The sequence below is a fragment of the Palaemon carinicauda genome, chromosome 8 (genome assembly GCF_036898095.1).
Source record: "Palaemon carinicauda isolate YSFRI2023 chromosome 8, ASM3689809v2, whole genome shotgun sequence".
In the NCBI taxonomy this organism is placed as follows: Eukaryota; Metazoa; Arthropoda; class Malacostraca; order Decapoda; family Palaemonidae; genus Palaemon; species Palaemon carinicauda.
In genome coordinates, this window is record NC_090732.1 from 12317190 (window position 1) to 12336821 (window position 19632).

Here is a 19632-nt window from a genome sequence, read left to right on the forward strand (position 1 = left end):
TTGATATTGAAAATTGAGGAGCTCTCTCAGTAAAGTTCTTAATTTTTCTTTTGTATGGATGTATCTACAGCAGCTTCTCCTTGTGAAAGCTCAACAACATTTATATACCTTGACTGGTTCTTCTAAAAAATAACTACAAAACCACTACATTATACTGTAAGCAGCTTTTCTAGGAGAAGGACACTCCGAAATCAAACCATTGTTCTCTAGTCTAGGGTAGTGCCATAGCCTCTGTACCATGGTCTTCCATTGTCTTGGATTAGAGTTCTCTTGCTTGAGGGTACAGTTAGGCACACTATTCTATCTTATTTCTCTTCCTCTTGTTTTGTTAAAGATTTTATAGTTTACATAGGAAATATTTATTTTAAGGTTGTTACTGTTCATAAAATATTCAATTTTTCCTTGTTTCCTTTCCTTACTGGGCTATTTTCCCTGTTGGAGCCCCTGGGCTTATAGCATCCTGCTTTTCCAACTAGGGTTGTAGCTTAGCAAGTAATAATAATAATAATAATAATAATAATAATAATAATAATAATAATAATAATAATAATAATGTTAAATTGCGTGAACATTAAATGACATTACCTTGGAATCCAGTGGTCATCTGAACTTTGAAGAGCTAGGGAGTCTACTGTTAATCCAAATGCAAATGTCTGTCCCATAATACTTTGGTTGTCTTCGTACCTCAAATGTACATCCCGGATCTTTAACTAATCAAAAACAGAAAAGAATAGTAATTACAAAAAAATAATTTCTAATAGTAATTTGTATTTTCCCTAGCCATACAAACCTTTCATCCTTTAAAATGAGGAACAGGTCTTCCGCGGAGCTGCAATGACCGCTGAATTCTTTAACGAGGTAGTTAACGATGTGGTGAGTGCCAACGAGTAGTTCCACCCTTCCACCTATCGGAAGTTCTTCACTTTTGACCTTGACTCTTCCTTTTCTTCTTGTTATCAGAAGCAGCACCACAATCAGAGTCAGAAATTGAAGAGGATGATGAGGGAGAGGAGTTAGAGGAGGAAAAAGAATGTGCCCGTTTCCTCTTCTTTCCAACCCTCACACCTCAGGCTCTGTGAGCAGAGTCGAGATCTGAGCAACCAATGATGACAATGCTTTCCCGAGGGGAGAAACCACATGGGTTGCTTCTACAGGAATAAAAAAACTAGGGCCCACTGTCAGCACACTTACAGAGGCCCACTACACAGACACAAGAGGGGTTGCAGGGATAAGTTTGTTACAGGCCTCACACCCTAGGCATAAGGGTCGGGATGTCAGGAAAAAGGGAAGAGTGACCATGTCATGGGTGAGCCACGGGGTAACACCCAGCCTCAGGGCAACAGGTACTTTCAGCCGCAGAGCCAACTTACGCCTAACCTTAGGAATGACTGGTAATGAGGACATTGAGGGAAAGGTAGCCTTTGCTACCAACTCCTTCCTTAGGTCAAACTCATCAGCGGTGGCCTGCACATCAACAGTAGAAGAGTTTCCAACTTCCAATGGGGTGCAGCAAGTACTGGAGGAACCCCACATGCCACCAGAACCTGAAAAGCCCACAGACGTAATTCCTTGCTCCTGACACTTACTCCCTAGGGACCGAGCCATGGGAGCCCTACACTCAGCACATGTAGATGATTGTGAACAATCATGACCCCTACGAGACGTGGTATCCATGGATCTACAACCGGTTCAGCCATAAACCAGTTGCAACATCCACCCCTTCCCTGGCAAGTACAAATTCTTATTTCACATCCACAGTCACAGAGATGAAAAAATTTGGTAAGGGCACAACAGCATATCCGTAGTCGTTGCGGCCGAAAACAAAAGTGAAGAGCTTTCAACAGGTGGAGGGTCAAGTAGCACGCTCACCACCTGTCGTTAACTACCTCATTAATGAATTCAACATGCTGAAGACATGTTTCCTATGCGCATGTAAATATTGTTTACAAATATGATGTGAAAAGGTTATTTTTTCAGTTTTCAATTCTTATTCTGTAAGGAGATACTGAGCAAAATTCAGGCATAGTGCTTCCTAGATTTTGCTGCTTAACTACTTTGATTATGATGGTGAGAATATTGAAAATAGAAATAAACTTAGTTCCCCAAAACAGCTATTAACTTCTGATGCATGTAGATCTGTAAATTGAGACTATGAGCAAACTGACACAAACAAATTTCACGTGAGAGACGTGAGAAGTCCTTCTTCTTATTTATATTTAAGTAAATTAAAAATAATCTAAGATTTCTTCTAGGTGTAAAACACAAGTAATATGTAATGATGATATTTTGATTATAAAATAAATTTTTGAATATACTTACCCGGTGAATATATAATAGCTGACGTCTCCCGCGGCTCGACAGAAAAACACAAAAACTCGCGAGCGATCGCTATGAAGGTTGCGGGTGTGCCCACCAGCGCCAACTATCGGCCAGATACCGCATATACATGTAAACAGCTCCAGTTCTTCTCATCCCGCTGGGTCTCTATCGGGGAGGAAGGGGGGCCTTTAATTTATATATTCACCGGGTAAGTATATTCAAAAATTTATTTTATAATCAAAATATCATTTTTAAATATTTAACTTAGCCGGTGAATATATAATAGCTGATTCACACCCATGGTGGTGGGTAGAGACCAGAATTAATAAAGTTTACAGCGTATATGCTTAGAGTTTTTGACAGTTATATCATAACAAAACCCAAATATATATAGGTACCTGGTAAGGAAGTTGACTTAGACGATTACTCTGCCTTGTTAGTCTGTCTTCCTCACGAAGCCCAGCCATCCTCTTAGGATGCTGAAAGACTCCCAGGAGCTGAAGTATCAAGGGCTGCAACCCATACAACAGGACCTCATCAAACCCCTAATCTGGGCGCTCTCAAGAAATGACATTTGACCACCCGCCAAATCAACCAGGATGCGAAAGGCTTTTTAGCCTTCCGTACAACCCAAAAACAAGATTAAAAACATTTCAAGAGACAGATTAAAAGGATATTGGAATTAAGGGAATGTAGTGGTAGAACCCTCACCCACTACTGCACTCGCTGCAACGAATGGACCCAGTGTGTAGCAGTCCTCGTAAAGAGTCTGGACCTCTTTTAAGTAAAATGACGCGAATACCGACTTGCTTCTCCAAAAGGTCGCGTCCATAATACTTTGCAGAGATCTATTTTGCTTAAAGGCCACGGAAGTTGCTATAGCTCTTACTTCGTGCGTCTTAAGCAAGCATCGGTCTTTTTCATTCAAGTGAGAACGAGCCTCTCGGATTAAAAATCTGATAAAATATGACAAAGCATTCTTTGACATAGGTAATGATGGTTTCTTAACTGAGCACCATAAGGCCTCAGATCCACCTCGTAAGGACTTAGTACGAGCTAAGTAGAACTTAAGAGCTCTAACTGGACACAGCACTCTTTCAAGTTTGTTGCCTACGATCTCTGACAGGCAAGGTATATCAAAAGACTTAGGCCAAGGACGAGAAGGCAGTTCATTTTTGGCCAGGAAACCAAGTTGAAGTGAACATGTGGCTTTCTCTGTAGAAAAGCCGATGTTCTTACTGAAGGCATGAATTTCACTGACCCTTTTAGCCGAAGCCAAGCACACTAGGAAAAGCGTCTTGAGGGTGAGATCCTTCAGGGAGGCTGAATGTAAAGGCTCAAACCTGTCTGACATCAGGAACCTTAGGACCACGTCTAAGTTCCATCCAGGAGTTGCCATACGACGTTCCTTAGAGGTCTCGAAAGACTTAAGGAGATCTTGGAGATCTTTATTGTTGGAAAGATCTAAGCCTCTATGTCGAAAGACCGAAGCCAACATGCTCCTGTAGCCCTTAATAGTGGGAGCTGAGAGGGAGCGAACATTTCTCAGATGTAAAAGAAAATCTGCGATTTGGGCTACAGAGGTACTGGAAGAGGACACAGATGCTGAATTGCACCAGTCTCGAAAGACTTCCCACTTCGACTGGTATACTCTGATGGTAGAAGCTCTCCTAGCTCTCGCAATCGCACTGGCTGCCTCCTTCGAAAAGCCTCGAGCTCTTGAGAGTCTTTCGATAGTCTGAAGGCAGTCAGACAAAGCGCGGGGAGGCTTTGATGAACATTCTTTACGTGGGGCTGACATAAGAGATCTACCCTTAGAGGAAGCCTTCTTGGAATGTCTACCAGCCATTGAAGTACCTCGGTGAACCACTCTCTCGCGGGCCAGAGGGGAGCAACCAACGTCAACCTTGTCCCTTCGTGAGAGGCGAACTTCTGCAGTACCTTGTTGACTATCTTGAATGGTGGGAATGCATATAAGTCCAGATGAGACCAATCCAGTAGAAACGCGTCTATGTGGATCGCCTCTGGATCTGGGACTGGTGAGCAATAGATCGGTAACCTTTTGGTCAACGAGGTGGCAAAGAGGTCTATGGTGGGTTGACCCCAAGTCGCCCAAAGACTCTTGCACACGTCCTTGTGGAGGGTCCATTCCGTGGGTATCACCTGACCCCTCCGACTGAGACAGTCTGCCAAGACGTTCAAGTCCCCCTGGATGAATCTCGTCAACAGGGAGATGCCTCGATTTCTTGACCATATGAGAAGGTCCCTTGCGATCTCGTACAGCGTGTGGGAGTGTGTGCCTCCTTGCTTGGAGATGTACGCCAAAGCTGTGGTGTTGTCTGAGTTGACCTCTACCACTTTGTTTCGAAGAATGCTTTCGAATTTCATCAAGGCTAAGTGGACTGCTAATAGCTCCTTGCCGTTGATGTGCATGCTCTTCTGAGTTGAGGTCCACAGACCCGAGCATTCCCGACCATCCAGGGTCGCACCCCAACCCAAATCCGACGCGTCTGAGAACAACACGTGGTTTGGGTTCTTGACTGCTAGGGATAGTCCCTCTCTCAGACTGATATTGCTGTCCCACCAGCTCAGGCATGCCTTTACTGGTTCGGAGACTGGGATTGATACCGTCTCTAAAGTCTTGCCCTTGTTCCAGTGAGAGGCTAGATGGAACTGGAGAGGCCGAAGGTGGTCTCCCTAGCGAGACAAACTGCTCCAGGGATGAGAGAGTCCCTACGAGACTCATCCAACTCCTGACTGAACAACGTTCTCTTTTCAGCATTAGTTGGACTTTGAGCAGGGCTTGTTCTATTCGGGTGGCAGACGGAAAAGCCCGAAAAACTGGACTGCGAATCTCCATCCCCAAATATAGAATAGTCTGGGATGGGATCAGTTGGGACTTTTCTAAGTTGACCAAAAGTCCCAACTCCTTGGCCAGACCCAACGTCCAATGTAGATCCTGCAGACAGCGATGACTGGACGATGCTCTGAGAAGCCAGTCGTCCAAGTACAGGGAGGCTCGGATTCCCGATAGATGGAGGAATTTTGCCACATTCCTCATGAGCCTCGTAAACACGAGAGGAGCAGGACTGAGGCCAAAGCACAGGGCTCGAAACTGGTACACCACATTCCTGTAAACAAACCTCAGAAACGGTTGGGAATCCGGGTGTATAGGAATGTGGAAGTACGCATCTCGTAGGTCGAGAGAGACCATCCAGTCTCCCTCTCTGACCGCTGCTAAGACGGACTTCGTGGTCTCCATCGTGAATTTTGTTTTTGTAACAAAAACGTTGAGCGCACTGACGTCTAGCACCGGCCTCCAACCTCCTGTATGCTTTGGGACTAGGAAGAGACGGTTGTAAAACCCCGGTGATTGAAGGTCCGAGACTTTCACCACCGCTCCCTTCTCTAGCAACAGAGACACTTCTTGATTTAGGGCTTGTCTCTTTGACTCCTCTCGGTACCTGGGAGAGAGGTCTATGGGAGTTGTTACTAGAGGAGGTTTGCGTACAAACGGTATTTTGTACCCCTCTCTGAGCAACAGAACAGACTCTTGGTCTGCACCCCTCTTCTCCCAGGCCTGCCAGAAGCTCTTCAATCTGGCACCTACCGCTGTCTGAGGCTGTGGGCAGTCAGACTCTGCCACGGGAGGACTTGGCTCCTCTCTTCTTACCTCTCTTTCCCTCGGCACGAGAGCCTCCCCTGCTGGGAGCTCTGCCACGAAAGGGCGGGATAAATCTAGACGCAGGAGTCTCGATCCTGGGTCTCACAGCAAAAGATGAAGAAGGAGCCCCTTTGCGAGCAGAGGACGCCATCAGGTCATGGGTGTCCTTCTGCACAAGCGAAGCAGCTATATCCTTAACCAGCTGTTGTGGAAACAAGGCCGCTGATAAGGGAGCAAAAAGCAGTTCCGATCTCTGACAGGGAGTAACTCCTGCCGAAAGGAAAGAGCAAAGGGTTTCTCTCTTCTTTAAGACTCCCGACGTAAAGGTGGAGGCGAGCTCATTGGAGCCATCGCGGATGGCTTTGTCCATACAGGACATGATAAGTAAGGAAACATCTTGGTCGGCAGACGAGATCTTCCTACTTAAAGCTCCTAATGACCAGTCAAGAAAGTTAAACACTTCAAAGGCCCTGTATACGCCTTTAAGTAGATGGTCAAGGTCCGAGGAGGACCAACAAATCTTCGAGCGTCTCATGGCCAGGCGACGGGGAGAGTCTACGAGGCTTGAGAAGTCACCCTGGGCAGAGGCAGGGACTCCCAAGCCGAGAACTTCTCCCGTGTCATACCAGACGCTCGATCTAGAAGCAAGCTTAGAAGGTGGGAAGGCAAAGGCCGTCTTCCCCAAACTCCTCCTGGTATCCAACCAGTCGCCTAGAAGACGTAAAGCCCTCTTAGAAGAGCGAGAAAGCACTAGCTTAGTAAAGGCTGGCTTGGTAGCAGCTAAGCCTAGAGCAAACTCAGACGGAGGCGAACGAGGAGCAACAGCAACAAAGTGATCTGGAAAAAGATCCTTGAAAATCATCATGATCTTCTTAAAATCCATCGAAGGAGGAACAGCCTTAGGTTCATCTACATCTGAAGGATTATCATCAGGATGAGGATCAGCAACGTCCTCATCTGAAGGAGCTTCGTCCGACAACTGATGAGTCTCAAGCAAGGGAGAGACCTGCCTTGGTGGCAATGCTTGACAAGCAGAGTCCACACGCACACGAGCATCAGTAGCAGTCCAGGACGCTACGTCATGTAACTGCTTAACAGACTGACTAGCAACAACAACAGGAGCGGGAGGACGCTCGACGTCAACTCGAGACTGCCTTGACTGCCTAGACTGAGCAGTCAAAACAACTCTTGACTGCGGTGCTTGACGCTCAACGTCAAAACAAGTCAACTTCGCTGGTTGGCGAACGTCCTGAACGTCAACACGAGCATGCGGCAGCGGCTGAACGTCCACAAGCGGCTGAAAGTCAACACGGGACTGCATCGAGTGAGGCTCTACAAAACGTGACTGACGTGACTTTGTAACGTCAACGTCAACAGGACGAGCAAAGGCTCGTTTGGGCGGCTGACGGCCAGGATCTCGATCAGCTAAGCGGCGAGGATCATCGTGAACCTGCTCAGCAGAATAGTCCTCCATAAGAGAGGCAAGCTTATTCTGCATGTCTTGCAGTACAACCCATTTAGGATCAACGGGAATGGGTGCGGTAAGAGACGAGGGTAACGTCTGTGACTGCAAAACATTGCCTACACTAAGACTCTCGGAGCCTGTGTTACGCTTCTGTTTAGGCGGCGAGCAGTCTTCCGATGACTGCACAGGGTCAGAGCTGCCCCAATGGCTACAACCAGGACGCTGGACCTGTCCTGAAGGGACTGACTTTCGCTTTAAGGGTCTCGAAACCTTGCTCCACGGTTTCTTACGCGATAAGCCTTCGGATGACGAGGAGAAAACCATCTCGCTCGTCTTATGGTAGGGGCGGTCTTGACGAGACACGCCTGAAACCATAGAGGGAACGTCTGTTCGTTGGTTAAAGCCTCTCGAACCCATAAGTTCTACGACATTACTTCTCCCTGGGGCATGGGAGCTTGCAAGAGGTCTCGGACTAGGCGAACGACAGGCACGAACAGACGAACCCTCTGTCGCAACACTGATAACACTTTGCGCACTAATCACTTTCTCCCCACGATTTTCTAATGTGTCACTCTGACACTTTAACTCTTTTACATCCGCCATGAGTTGATTACGGTCCGTAGCTAACGACTCAACTCTCTCGCCCAAAGCTTGAATGGCACGTAACATATCCCGCATTGATGGTTCCTGAGTGCTAGTAGAGGGTTCAGGCACAACTACTACTGGGGAAGGATTAGGTTCAGGGGCATGGGAGGAGGAAAATTCTAACGATCTAGAGGAACTTCTCCTCACCCTATCTCTCTCTAGCTTACGAGAATACTTGTCAAACTCAAGCCAATCGAATTCCGAAAGGCCCACGCACTCTCACACCGATCTCCTAATTGACAGGTTTTACCCCGACAATTAGAACACACAGTATGTGGGTCGAGAGAGGCCTTTGGAAGACGCTTATTACAATCCCTAGCATTACATTTACGAAATCTAGGAATTGGAGAAGGGTCAGCCATTTTGAAAAGTCAAAGAAAGTCCAAAAACAATCCAAAGTCATCAACAATTAAATCTATCCAAAAAAGAGTTCAAGAGTTTAAGTTGAAGATAAAACACCTGCACTGCGAAAGCTCAAACCAAAAAGAAGTACTTCACCAAGACTGTTGAAAAACTCCAGGTTAACAGCGAGTAATGGAATCAACTTGTCGATCAGACCGACAGAGAAGAACTGGAGCTGTTTACATGTATATGCGGTATCTGGCCGATAGTTGGCGCTGGTGGGCACACCCGCAACCTTCATAGCGATCGCTCGCGAGTTTTTGTGTTTTTCTGTCGAGCCGCCGGAGACGTCAGCTATTATATATTCACCGGCTAAGTTAAATATTTAAAATTTGTGTACTCTAAGGGTATAATCATCATAAATCTTATTATGAATATGAAATATAGATTTCTCGGAGTTATCTTTCTTGGTATCCATTTTTAATCTATCAATCAAACCTCGACTTACCATATGTGCACTATCCACTACATTATTTTGATTGTACATTCTTATAAAAATTCTTTATATAAATTCAAATTAACACCCAATTACTAGCATGCAACAGCAACCATGACAAGCTTACCTGAATATTCTCAATAATGTTTGTCATAAATGATGTACCATAGCTTAACCATGAAAAATATGAACTTGCATAATGTGATGCTTCACCTAAGGCTTCTTGATCAGCTCTCCATGCAGCCTCTAACCCATCTAACTGAGCTAGCTTTCTTCCTTGAGCTGCAGCTTCTTCTGCATCTTCATCATGCTGAAAAAATAATTGCAAGGATTCCAATAAAAAGATAAAAGTTTTGATAAATTTTGAATACAGGTACTGTGCTATAAACTGACTATAAGATCTGTCTTTAGGTATTTTCTGAGGAATTTCATATTAATATTACATGACACATAGAAATTACCCGGTTCCAGAAAACATCAAGCTGATAATACTGTACACCAAATAGCCAAAAATATGAGAAAAAAGCTCTCTACCTCCCAATTTCTTTACTTCCTCAAAACAATGTACGGTACTCACATAAGGTGAAATTTAATATAAACCTCTAATTCATTTCTTATTGAGAATCATTAATCTGTATTCATACATGATGAGAGGTGTTATAATTTCTTTCGCAAATAACACTATAAGCCTTTAAAAATTATTGTATATGTGTACAGTATTTACAAACATGTGGAATGCATTGAGTGTATTGCCTTTATTTCTAATGAGAAAGTGTTTTGGTTTACAAGCATTTTAGGTTCAAAACTTGCTCTTGGAATATACTGAACTCGTATACAGAGGTACTAATGTATATCAAGACCTTATTAAGAATATCGAATTCTATAAAGAAAAATGTTATTTTTATTAATAAAATAAATTTTTGAATATACTTACCCGGTGATTATATAAGCTGCAACTCTGTTGCTCGACAGAAAACTCTACGTTCAAAATACGCCAGCGATCGCTATGCCGGTAGGGGGTGTACATCAACAGCGCCATCTGTCTAGCAGGTACTCAGTACTCAATGTAAACACAGAACCAATTTTCTCCTCGGTCCACTGGGTCTCTATTGGGGAGGAAGGGAGGGTCCTTTAATATATAATCACTGGGTAAGTATATTCAAAAATTTATTTTATTAATAAAAATAACATTTTTCAATATTAAACTTAGCCGGTGATTATATAAGCTGATTCACACCCAGGGGGGTGGGTAGAGACCAGCATTACTTGTTTACATTATTATGAGCTAAGTATTTTGTATTTCATTTTAGCAGTTATTCAAAATAACAAACATAAAATAAATAAGTACCTGGTAAGGAAGTCGACTTCAACAATTACTCTGCCTTTTTAAGTACGTCTTCCTTACGGAGCCTCGCGATCCTCTTAGGATGCTGAGCGACCCCTAGGATCTGAAGTATCAAGGGTTGCAACCCATACAACAGGACCTCATCAAAACCTCTAATCTAGGCGCTTCTCAAGAAATGACTTTGACCACCCGCCAAATCAAGTAGGATGCGAAAGGCTTCTTAGCCTTCCGGACAACCCAAAAACAATAATAAAACATTTCAAGAGAAAGATTAAAAAGGTTATGGAATTAGGGAATTGTAGTGGTTGAGCCCTCACCCACTACTGCACTCGTTGCTACGAATGGTCCCAGAGTGTAGCAGTTCTCGTAAAGAGACTGGACATTCTTAAGATAAAAAGACGCGAACACTGACTTGCTTTTCCAATAGGTTGCGTCGATTATACTTGCAGAGATCTATTTTGTTTAAAGGCCACGGAAGTTGCGACAGCTCTAACTTCGTGTGTCCTTACCTTCAGCAAAGCTTGGTCTTCCTCATTCAGATGGGAATGAGCTTCTCGTATTAACAGTCTGATAAAATAGGATAAAGCATTCTTTGACATAGGCAAAGATGGTTTCTTAACTGAACACCATAAAGCTTCAGACGGGCCTCGTAAAGGTTTTTAAAAAAGAACTTAAGAGCTCTTACAGGACATAAGACTCTTTCTAGTTCATTTCCAACCATACGATAAGTTTGGAATATCGAACGATATTGGCCAAGGCCGAGAAGGCAGCTCGTGTTTGCCTAGAAAACTAAGTTGTAGAACATGTAGCCGTTTCGGATGAGAATCCGATGTTCTTGCTGAAGGCATGAATCTCACTGACTCTTTTAGCTGTGGCTAAGCATACCAGGAAAAGAGTCTTTAAGGTGAGATCTTTCAGGGAGGCTGATTGTAGCGGTTCGAACCTGTCTGACATAAGGAATCTTAGTACCACGTCTAAATTCCAACCAGGTGTAACCAAACGACGCTCCTTCGTGGTCTCAAAAGACTTAAGGAGGTCCTGTAGATCTTTATTGTTGGAAAGATCTAAGCCTCTGTGACGGAAGACTGATGCCAACATGCTTCTGTAACCCTTGATAGTGGGAGCTGAAAGAGATCGTTCTTTCCTCAGATATAAGAGGAAGTCAGCTATTTGAGTTACTGGTCGAGGATACGGATACTGACTTGCACCAGTTTCGGAAGATTTCCCACTTCGATTGGTAGACTCTAAGGGTGGATGTTCTCCTTGCTCTAGCAATCGCTCTGGTTGCCTCCTTCGAAAAGCCTCTAGCTCTCGAGAGTCTTTCGATAGTCTGAAGGCAGTCAGACGAAGAGCGTGGAGGCCTTGGTGTACCTTCTTTACGCGTGGCTGACGTAGAAGGTCCACCCTTAGGGGAAGTGTTCTGGGAACGTCTACTAGCCATCGAAGTACCTCGGTGAACCATTCTCTCACGGGCCAGAGGGAAGCAACTAGCGTCAACCTTGTCCCTTCGTGAGAGGCGAACTTCTGCAGTACCTTGTTGACAATCTTGAACGGAGGGAATGCATATAGATCTAGATGTGACCAATCTAGTAGAAAGGCATCTATATGAACTGCTGCTGGGTCCGGGATTGGTGAGCAAAATATTGGGAGCCTCTTGGTCATCGAGGTTGCGAAGAGATCTATGGTTGGCTGGCCCCAGGTGGCCCAAAGTCTCTTGCATACATCCTTGTGGAGGGTCCATTCTGTTGGAATTATTTGTCCCTTCCGACTGAGACAATCTGCCATGACATTCAAGTTGCCTTGGATGAACCTCGTTACTAGTGATATGTCTAGACCTTTTGACCAGGTGAGGAGGTCCCTTGCGATCTCGTACAATGTCAGAGAGTAGGTCCCTCCTTGCTTGGAGATGTACGCCAAAGCCGTGGTGTTGTCCGAGTTCACCTCCACCACTTTGCCTTGAAGGAGAGACCTGAAGCTTTTCCAGGTCAGACTTACTGCCAGTAGCTCCTTGCAGTTGAAATGCATTGTCCTTTGACTCGAGTTCCATAATCCCGAGCATTCCCGACCGTCTAATGTCGCACCCCATCCTACGTCCGATGCGTCCGAGAAGAAAACGTGGTTGGGAGTCTGAGCAGTCAGGGGAAGACCCTCTCTAAGGTTGATATAGTCCTTTCACCAAGTCAGACAAGACTTTATCTTTCCGGAAACTGGGATCGAGACCGCTTCTAGCGTCTTGTCCTTTTTCCAGTGAAAAGCTAGATGGTATAGAAGAGGACGGAGGTGTAGTCTTCCTAGTGACACAAATTGATCCACGGATGACAGTGTCCCTACCAGACTCATCCACAGCCTGACTGGGCAGCGTTCCTTCTTCAGCATCTTCTGGATGGATAGCAGGGCTGGGGGCTGATCGTCTTGTTCAGCAACGTCCTCATCAGAGGGGTTCCTCATCCGAAACTGATGAGGAAACGGCAACGGAGTGGGCAACGTCTGACTCGCTGAATCCGGTCGCACTGGTGGATGCGTGACGGAGCCGGACGCAATATCATGGAACTGCTGCACAGTCTGTGAACTGTCAACAACCATGGGTGCGCGAGGAAGTACAGCGTCAACCCGAAACTGTCTAGACTGTCTGGGTTGTGCAGTCAACACCCTACCGGGTTGCTGAGGTTGACGCACTGCGTCACAACAAGTCACCTCTGCTGGTTGTTGAACGTCCTGAACGTCAACAACCACCTCCGAGCGTCGCTTAACGTCAACGTGCGACTGGCAACCCACACTGGGTCGCATCGGTGGAGGAACCACCTCAACTGGCAGACGCGAGTAGGTTACCTCAGCGTCAACAGGGCGCACAACCGACCGGTTGGAAGGTTGTTGGCCAGAAGGAGGAACCACCTCAACTGGCAGACGCGAGTAGGTTACCTCAGCGTCAACAGGGCGCACAACCAACCGGTTGGAAGGTTGTTGGCCAGAAGGTTCTTCTCCGCATTTAAGTCCTCTATCAAGGACGCAAGCTTGGACTGCATGTCTTGCAGCAAAGCCCATTTAGGGTCTACGGGAGCAGGTGTGGCAACAGACGGGGTTAGCGACTGAGGCGGAACCATTTACCATACGTGAAAGCCTTGTTATGTGTGACATAATAGTACAGCAAAACTTCAAAGGCTCGACAAAAGTTGAGAAGTTGACCTGTAAACAACTTGGAGCGTCTCCTGGCTAGGCGCCAGGGCGAGTCTACCAGAATTGAGAAGTCTATCTGGGCAGAGGCATGAACTCCCAAGCCGAGAACTTCTCTCGTGTCCTATCAGACTCTCGCTCTATAAGCCAGTTTAAAAGAAGGGAAAACAAAGGCTGTATCCCTAAAACTCCTCCTGGTGCAAAAACCAGTCGCCTAGCCAACGTAACGCTCTCTAGGAGAACGAGAGAGCACTAGCTTAAAAACAACGGCTTCGAAGTAGCTAGGCCTAGTGTAAGTTCTGACGTTTAGGCGAACGAGGAGCAGCAGTTACAAGATCCGGACGAAGATCCTTAAAAAATCATCATGATTTAATTAAAGTCCATAGGAGGCTAAGCAGCTTAAGGCTCCTCTCCAAATGACAGAGTCCTCAAGGGAATATCAGTAGGAGGGAGAACAGCACTTTCTCATCTACAGGAACCTTGTCCGATAAAAGCTAGGTAACCTCAGTGAGTCTCTCACTGGTGCATTAGTAGCAGACCAGAAGGCAACGTCATGTAACTGCTTGACAGTCTGTGAACTGTCAACAACTGAACTGTCAACCACAACAGGTGCGTGAGGACATACAGTGTTCACTCGAGACTGCTTTGACTGTCTATACTGAGCAGTCAAAACAACTCTAGAATGCGGAGGTTGACGCGCCGCGTCAAAACAAAACAACTTAGACTGTTGTTGTACCTCGCGAACGTCAACGGAAGGTTCCGTGCGTTACTGAACGTCAACATGCGGCTGGCAGGGTACACTGGAACGCATGGGTGGCGGGACTCTCTCAACTGGAGTGCAGCAGAAGGTCGCCTCAGCGTCCACAGGACGCACAACCGTGGTTGGTTGTAGGCTAGAGGTTGGTGCAGTGTCAACCTTCTCCGCACGAAAGTCCCGCATCAATGACGTTAACTGAGACTGCATGGTCTGCAGCAAAGACCACTTAGGGTCTACAGGAGCAGGTGCGGCAACAGACGGTGTGACTGCCTGATGCGGTACCGCTTTGCCTCTCTTAGGAGGTGAACAGTCGTCGGAAGACTGCAGCGAGTCCGAACTGACCCAGTGGCTACAACTGGGCCGTTGGACTTGCGCGGAAGGGACAGACTTGCGCTTAATAAGCTGCGAGACCTTGGTCCATGGTTTCTTACGAGAAACCTCTTCCGCAGACGAGAAATAAATGGGCTCTCTCGTCTTTGTGTAGGTGGGGCGATCTTGGGTAGATACGCCCGAAACCACGGAGGGAAACGTCTGTTCGTTGATCAAGGCCTGACGAACCCATAAGTCGTTCGACATTACTTCTCCCCTGGGCTTGGGAGCTTGCAAGAGGTCCCGGACTAGGTGAACGACAGGCACGAACAGACGAACCCTCGGACGCAACACTGTAACACTTTGCGCATATCACTTTATCACTTTGATTTTCTGTTTTGCACTTATTTCACTGAAATCGAAACTTTTACTGATTTCTACCTGAAACACGCAATTCTACCCTCATTAAAAGGTAGTAATTGCTTAATACTAGCAAAAAACAGAAAACATATATAAAGATAAAAAATTCAGTGGCTGGGAAAGAGACTAAACACTAGTTCAAATAAACTACGTTTACAATCTCTCACCGCACATAGCCTGGGGACAAGAATAAAACCCTAGAAACATTTTACCTTCTTCCCCGTACAGCGACTAGGGACGTGAGTAACACGAGAACAACGTTACCCGCTTGAACGGAACGTTTTCTCTCCTCTCTCTCCCTCCGTCTCTATCTCTCTCTCTCTTTCTCTCTTGATTTCGCACCTAAGAGAAGAGCCCAATTATATATCGTCAAAAAAAAACATGTTATTTGACTAAAGGAAAAAAAACTGAAAGGTTTTCCAATAAAAAGTTCCTTTAATTTAGAATTTAAAACATTAAAGCTAAGAAAGAATGAACAAAACGTCAGAATCGATTTACTCTTACTGCAAAGTGAAACCGTGATACACTCTCTCTCTATCGTAACGATAGAGCGCATGTTGAACGTCCTGAACGTCAACAACTGCGTAGTCTAAAAAACTAAACGTTAGTTCATCTTTGAAAACAGTACGAAGACTATCAAAGAAATTCTTTCATAAAACATTAAATTTAAAAAGTTTTAAATTCTTTAAAGGCTAAATACGATATAATGGGCTCAACGTTGATTAACTTCGGTTCCAAGTTAGGACCGCCTACTATCAGGAAAGGTCGCATATAAACAAAACATAAAAATTATCTTTATATGTTTATAATAAATGGAAAGTTAATCGAAGAGGCCTAATAAAGGCGGAGAGATATAAAATATATAGATCTATAACGTGTTAAGCAAAATTACTAAAAACCTAAACACACTTCCGTCTAAGGGAAGGGTCGGCCATTTAAAAGTGAAAGAGAGTCCATACTCTCTTTGTCACCCTAATTAAGTCTATCCAAAACGAGTTCAAGTTTTGAGATGAAGATAAAACACCTGCATAGCGAAAGCTCAAAACTAGAATAGTGTACTTCACCAAATAGTTGTGAAAACAAATCCAGTTAGTAACAGCGTATTAGTAGGTCTTGCCGGTAGCCCGACAGAGAGAAAATTGGTTCTGTGTTTACATTGAGTACTGAGTACCTGCTAGACAGATGGCGCTGTTGATGTACACCCCCTACCTGCATAGCGATCGCTGGCGTATTTTGAACGTAGAGTTTTCTGTCGAGCAACAGAGTTGCAGCTTATATAATCACCGGCTAAGTTTAATATTGAAAATTGTCATATATTTTGTAAAAATCTTAAAATTTTAAATTCTCCATCATAATAAATACAAATGTGTGTTGTCCCCACTCAGGCCACAAATTACAGCGAGTCTAATGCACAGCCAATTATCTGTTAACAGCAAGATAAAGACAAGCTAACAAGTAAAAGTCTAAACCAATTACCAATCAACCCCCAATTTGTGTTAGAGCTAACAACTATTTTGTTTCACATTACAAGTTGTAAATACTATAATGTTGCCAATAACTGCATAATCTCAGTAGACATACCTTTTTTTTTTTAGGGGAACCATTGTTTGGTTTACGCTTTCCATCCAGTTATAAAGACATAACATAGATCAAATACATATTCAGAACTTTTTATTTCTTTTTACTTATAACTAAGAATTACAGGACTTGTTAATCATATAAGCTCATTAAAATAACAAAGGAAGAAAGCAGTTTTCTAACTTACCTCATCAAGCTTAACAGGACCTGCTACGAGGTACAATTGCTCAAACATGATGACCCATGGTTCTGATCTAAGTCTTGAGACTGGGATCTGGAGTTTAACCTTTCCCACAAATCCAGCCTTCACCTCGACAGGCATGTCGAGATGACGAAGGGCATCTTTTCGTAATGGAACATTTTCTAGTTCTACTTCTCCTGTAAATATAGATCATGTAGTTAAAATATCAATAGTCACCTGAACATTTATTAAAATGAATGTACTGTAACCTATTTCTTTTCATAGAAATTGGGATGTTAGGACAGTTCTTTATTTTTAAATTATATATATATATAAATAGGATCTTCAATATGCTTCATCATAATGCATTTTCGAAAAGAATCATTAAAAAAACTAGCATACAATATATACCTATATTTTATTTCTATAAAAAAATTCCCCACAGTAAAATATATCTTTCTTCAAACCTTTTTTATGAAAATAAATAGCAAATATCTATTATTCAAATTTATAAATCTTTTCTTTTCTACAAAAAAAACCTAAATCTTTTTTTACCATAAATTTATTGTTTTCCATATAAACCCATTAATTATAATAGGTCACTTTTACAGCCACAAAAATTGTCACAAGCCCTTCAGTTTCTCTGAAAAAAAATGGGTTTTGACCAAGGAAAAACCAATTTTGAGGATATTCAGCGTGGTCCCTAAGGACTTTCTTGTAAAGGCTAGAACAGGTTATCCAATGCAATATGATTTACTGTTCAAAAGAAACATTGTCTTCCCTTCCCTAAGGCCAGTAAATCAACGTGTGAGGCACAGACTCTATCATAAGGGCTCTATTAATCCCGTCAAAGCATCTCCATTGCTGAATTCTTCCGCTAACTGATGACCCATCACCCACCGAGATCCAATACTAATGCTGAACAAAATGCTTACCCGAGAATTTGTTTATGTATGGCAACCATCTTCTCAACCCAGATGTATGTCAGTTATGTCCCACTTCCTTCCACAAGTTTAGGGAGGCAGGAGGGTATTGGGGACCACACATCCTCTCCCCAAAAGTAGGTTTTTCTTTTGTATGGTCACTAGGAACTAATATTGTATCAGAGAATAAAAAAGTAGCCTTGCACACCATGAGGATCAAGTTGCCTATAACCAAGTTAACACTCAATTCATGCTTACATATTTCAAAGAAAAAGACCAATAGGTCATCCCACTCAGTTTAATGAAGTAAATTTCTAGAGAGGGAGCTACATGACCATCACAGCACCTATGCTCAAAGATCTGGTTCAGGATCCCTCTACTCTATATGATTTCCCACCATAGGTACCACGATCAAGACAAGCACCATTCTCACTGTAGAACCGCTTTGATTTGTTCCTGGTCATTTTGATTTGTTTCAGGTCTTTTAAACAACCTGTACCCAGACAAAATCGTAAAAAAGCTCTCGATATCCTGAAATTTCATATCAGCAAAAAGTACTAATAAAGCAATTTTTCTCACATCATGGGTTTAAGAGATAGAGGGGGGATTGCCCCTGAAGATATGGGAGGTCATGAGAGCTTAGATAGCCCCCAAAGACAGGGACTTGTTGGTCTGGGTATTTTGAAAGACTACCATCTGATAACATAAATCTCAACAAATATTATTGCAAGATAGACAGTCGAATCCTCAAGTAGCACTGCAGTGCCATAGCAGTAGCTGTCACACTAAGCTCACACTTTGCTTGATAGACCAAGAAGAAATAGGTCAACAGGTGAGTTCCATTAATCCTGCCTAACGGAGGAGAGTAGCAAGGGCAAGGATGCTTCTCTTGTTCGTAGCAGAAATGGATGGAGAAGGTGTGCGAAACGTCTCACCTTCACCTGACCTACAGAGTCAGTGTCTGGTCCTATACAAAAATATTCAATTGCATCCAATCCAAAGAGAAAACAATCACATCAGGCTCACAACAGTTCGACCAATGCTAAACTTACCGGATGAAGGATGGGAGCAAACACTCCTTTAAGAAGGAGGAGACCAGCTTCCTACAAACTAACATGTTCCTCATATATCACGACAGGACTGATAAGGGTAGAAGCAATGCTCACCCTTACCTGGACTACAGATTCATGTGACCAAACCCTAAGCGGCTGATATCTGTCCCTCCCTCCTGAAGGAGAAAAGTGGATGCTAGAATTCCCAAGGAACTTTTTGAAAGAAGCCTTCTCCGCAACTACTACCACTTCTTCCTTCTAAGAAGTGGTTGAAGAAGAGAATAGGAGGGGAAAAAGAGAGAGCAAAATCACTCTTCCCTCCTTGCTATCATGAGTTCAAACAGCATTCCCAGGTACTGTATTTATCCTTTGCATGCCTGTGAGATTAAACTCTCCTCAATCACAATCTTCAGATTGTAATAAGAGTGAAGAGTTGTCTCGATTTCATCTTTTAAAGACTCCAAAGAAGTCAATCCAATAGGCCCAAAGCTTGACACTGGTGGATATTTGTGACAACATGAGCGATGAATGAGGCACTCGTAATGACTGAAGGCCTGCATGCAATACAAGTCCCTCGAGTAGTAAAAGCATAAAATCTTCATCTCAGAGAGCTGAGTATGGAACAAAAGTTCAAACTCAATGCAGCCTGAAAAGTACAGCTTGGGCCACGAGAAGTACAAACTCATACTTCGTCCCTCAGGCGACTTGTGAAGAGCTGACAGAAGAGGAATGGGAAAGGCCTAACATGAAATTTTATATTCAGTAAAGGAAAAAGGGCAGGACAAAGAGAGGAGTAATAATTTCAATTAAAACACTGTGCTGTACTTGCTAGTGTTACCATAAAAACACTAATAAAAATAATAAATAATAATAATAAAAATAATGATGCACCATGATTTTTTTAACATTCTTTTTAGGTAAAAATGATATTTTAATTATAAAATAAATTTTTGAATATACTTACC

At 43.7% G+C, this 19632-nt stretch overlaps 1 protein-coding gene across 1 annotated transcript in view; it reads right to left on the bottom strand.

The window, feature by feature from the left end:
• Nucleotides 1-19632, bottom strand: part of Vps13D (vacuolar protein sorting 13D) — a 390232-nt gene that overhangs the window by 359647 nt on the left and 10953 nt on the right. Inside the window, exons 3-5 of the mRNA XM_068377692.1 lie at nucleotides 16699-16889; nucleotides 9059-9241; nucleotides 586-710 (exon numbers count right to left, since the gene is read on the bottom strand). Coding sequence (XP_068233793.1) covers nucleotides 586-710; nucleotides 9059-9241; nucleotides 16699-16889 — 499 coding nt within the window. The remainder of the gene's footprint in view (nucleotides 1-585; nucleotides 711-9058; nucleotides 9242-16698; nucleotides 16890-19632) is intronic.